This window comes from Sitodiplosis mosellana, unplaced genomic scaffold, assembly GCF_009176505.1.
Source record: "Sitodiplosis mosellana isolate CC-2019 unplaced genomic scaffold, AAFC_SMos_1.0 Smas_scaffold_3, whole genome shotgun sequence".
In the NCBI taxonomy this organism is placed as follows: domain Eukaryota; kingdom Metazoa; phylum Arthropoda; class Insecta; order Diptera; family Cecidomyiidae; genus Sitodiplosis; species Sitodiplosis mosellana.
In genome coordinates this window covers 2660320-2662054 of record NW_022595246.1, presented here as the reverse complement: position 1 = coordinate 2662054, position 1735 = coordinate 2660320, and the positions used below count along the sequence as shown (strand labels likewise).

At 35.7% G+C, this 1735-nt stretch overlaps 1 protein-coding gene across 1 annotated transcript; it reads right to left on the bottom strand.

Annotated features, from left to right (window-relative positions):
* Positions 1-353: 353 nt before the first annotated feature.
* On the bottom strand, positions 354-1279 carry LOC129566525 (uncharacterized). The gene is made up of 3 exons (XM_055442565.1): positions 980-1279; positions 748-878; positions 354-573 (listed from the first exon to the last, which is right to left on the bottom strand). The coding sequence occupies exons 1-3, from the start codon at positions 1212-1214 to the stop codon at positions 451-453; spliced, it is 489 nt and encodes a 162-aa protein (XP_055298540.1). The 5' UTR covers positions 1215-1279; the 3' UTR covers positions 354-450.
* Between the last annotated feature and the right edge of the window lie 456 nt (positions 1280-1735).

Below are 1735 nucleotides of genomic sequence, written 5' to 3'. Positions count from 1 at the left end.
GTTACGACACAATTCGAAAGCATCGGAAATGACATCTACCAATTCGACTGGCATGCACTACCGTTGCATATTCCAATTATTTCTATAGCACAGAAGCGGATTTATATGCGTGGATACGGCGACACTCGAACCACACATTCGGTTTTTAAGAAAGTAGCTCCAAGATAATATTTTGATATTGATCATGGCCAAGACTTCAAACGTATGCATAAGTTTAACTTGGATAATGAACATTTTCAGGTTTTGAAGAATAAATACACTTATTATCATAAAGATCCAAAGATTTTGATTGCAGCCAAACCGAAACACGTTGAATTGGAGGTGAAGTAAACATGAAAATACTGAACAATATATGCGTTTCTGAATTATTTTATTTTTGAAATTAACATTCGGAACAAATTGTGTCTTTTACACATGCTAGGAAGTGGAATGCCATAATATCCAATGGATTTAGTAGCCAAAAATCGATGCTCTGTATTGCCAGTAGAGAGTTTGTTTTGCTTCAATAACGACGGAGATACGTCTTTGTCCAATGCCTCCCGAGACAACATAAGCGTTGCCCAAATTCGTACTCTGAAAACGATTTAAAAAAATTCATTATAAAAATGATAACAATTCGCTATGCATGATTTCAAAATGAACTTTTGCTATAGTCGTTATCAGGCAAATCGATCGATGGAATGAAATGTTGATCAGATTGTTATCAGCTTTTTTGAAATGAAAGTGACGTCAATATCAATATTTTACCTGTTCAGTGATGACTTCAAGATATGTGATGATCTCAGCATATCCAGACTTTGGGTAGTTCAAATTGAGACGAACGTCTTGTGGTTGAGCCCATTGCTGGCTGGCTGAGTCGGTTGCCAAAAGGCGGTCGCCTGAAAAGTTAAAAGTTGGTTTAAATAATAGTTACTAGTTTCTTCAACAAGCAGACAGCCCAACTTAATCCACTGAGAATTTAAAAAAAAAAGCTGCTCACCACTTAGACGATTTCCCAACCGGTGTGTAAGTTGAGTTCTCGATGATGGTCCGTCATAGCTCACTTCTTTATCTAATTGTTCCAACTGAATGCCTGGGTTGGCGGCCAAGAAATCGGTCAAATTTTGCACGAAATTGAATTCGATTTTCGACTCCAAAGCCTCGCCTGAACACTCAACGCAGTTGAGAGCAAGGGCGGAAACCAAACAAATGGCAAAAACGCTTAAACGAACCATTTTGTGAATTTCGCTGAGTAATTTCGTAGTATACTGTTGACTAGAAGATTTGAACTAATTTTTGTTTGAATAATCGTAGACTTTTATACATGCAATTTGGCTGTTATCAAACTGTTATTATATATTGTTATTGACCAAATTCAAGACATGAAACATGATTTATTTACTGCGCGATATAGATTATGATCAACACTCATGCATTTGTGTTCTTTTGATTTCGATGGCTTATGGCTAATGAATAATGTATTTTAAGTGTCGCACTAAACAATGACAATCATACTCCAATCGACTTATCTTGCAAAAACACTTACCCCACTGAAATAATAGCGAAGATTGATCTATAAAACACTAATTTGTCATGTTCATGACTCATTGATCTCTATTAGTATCAACTCTCAATTATTCGACGAATAAAATGTGATTGAATAATGATCACTTACACTAAATCGTTATAGCAAGCCGATGATCTACTAAAAAATACAAATCTTGAATTGAATTTCAGAACGTTTCTGGCTCCTTTT

Coding starts and splice junctions, on each gene's coding strand:
- LOC129566525 (XM_055442565.1), bottom strand. CDS start 1,214: ATGGTTCGTTTAAGCGTTTTTGCCATTTGTTTGGTTTCCGCCCTTGCT. Junction 879..979: donor GTTGGGAAATCGTCTAAGTG/GTGAGCAGCTTT, acceptor TTAACTTTTCAG/GCGACCGCCTTTTGGCAACC. Junction 574..747: donor TTGAAGTCATCACTGAACAG/GTAAAATATTGA, acceptor AATCGTTTTCAG/AGTACGAATTTGGGCAACGC.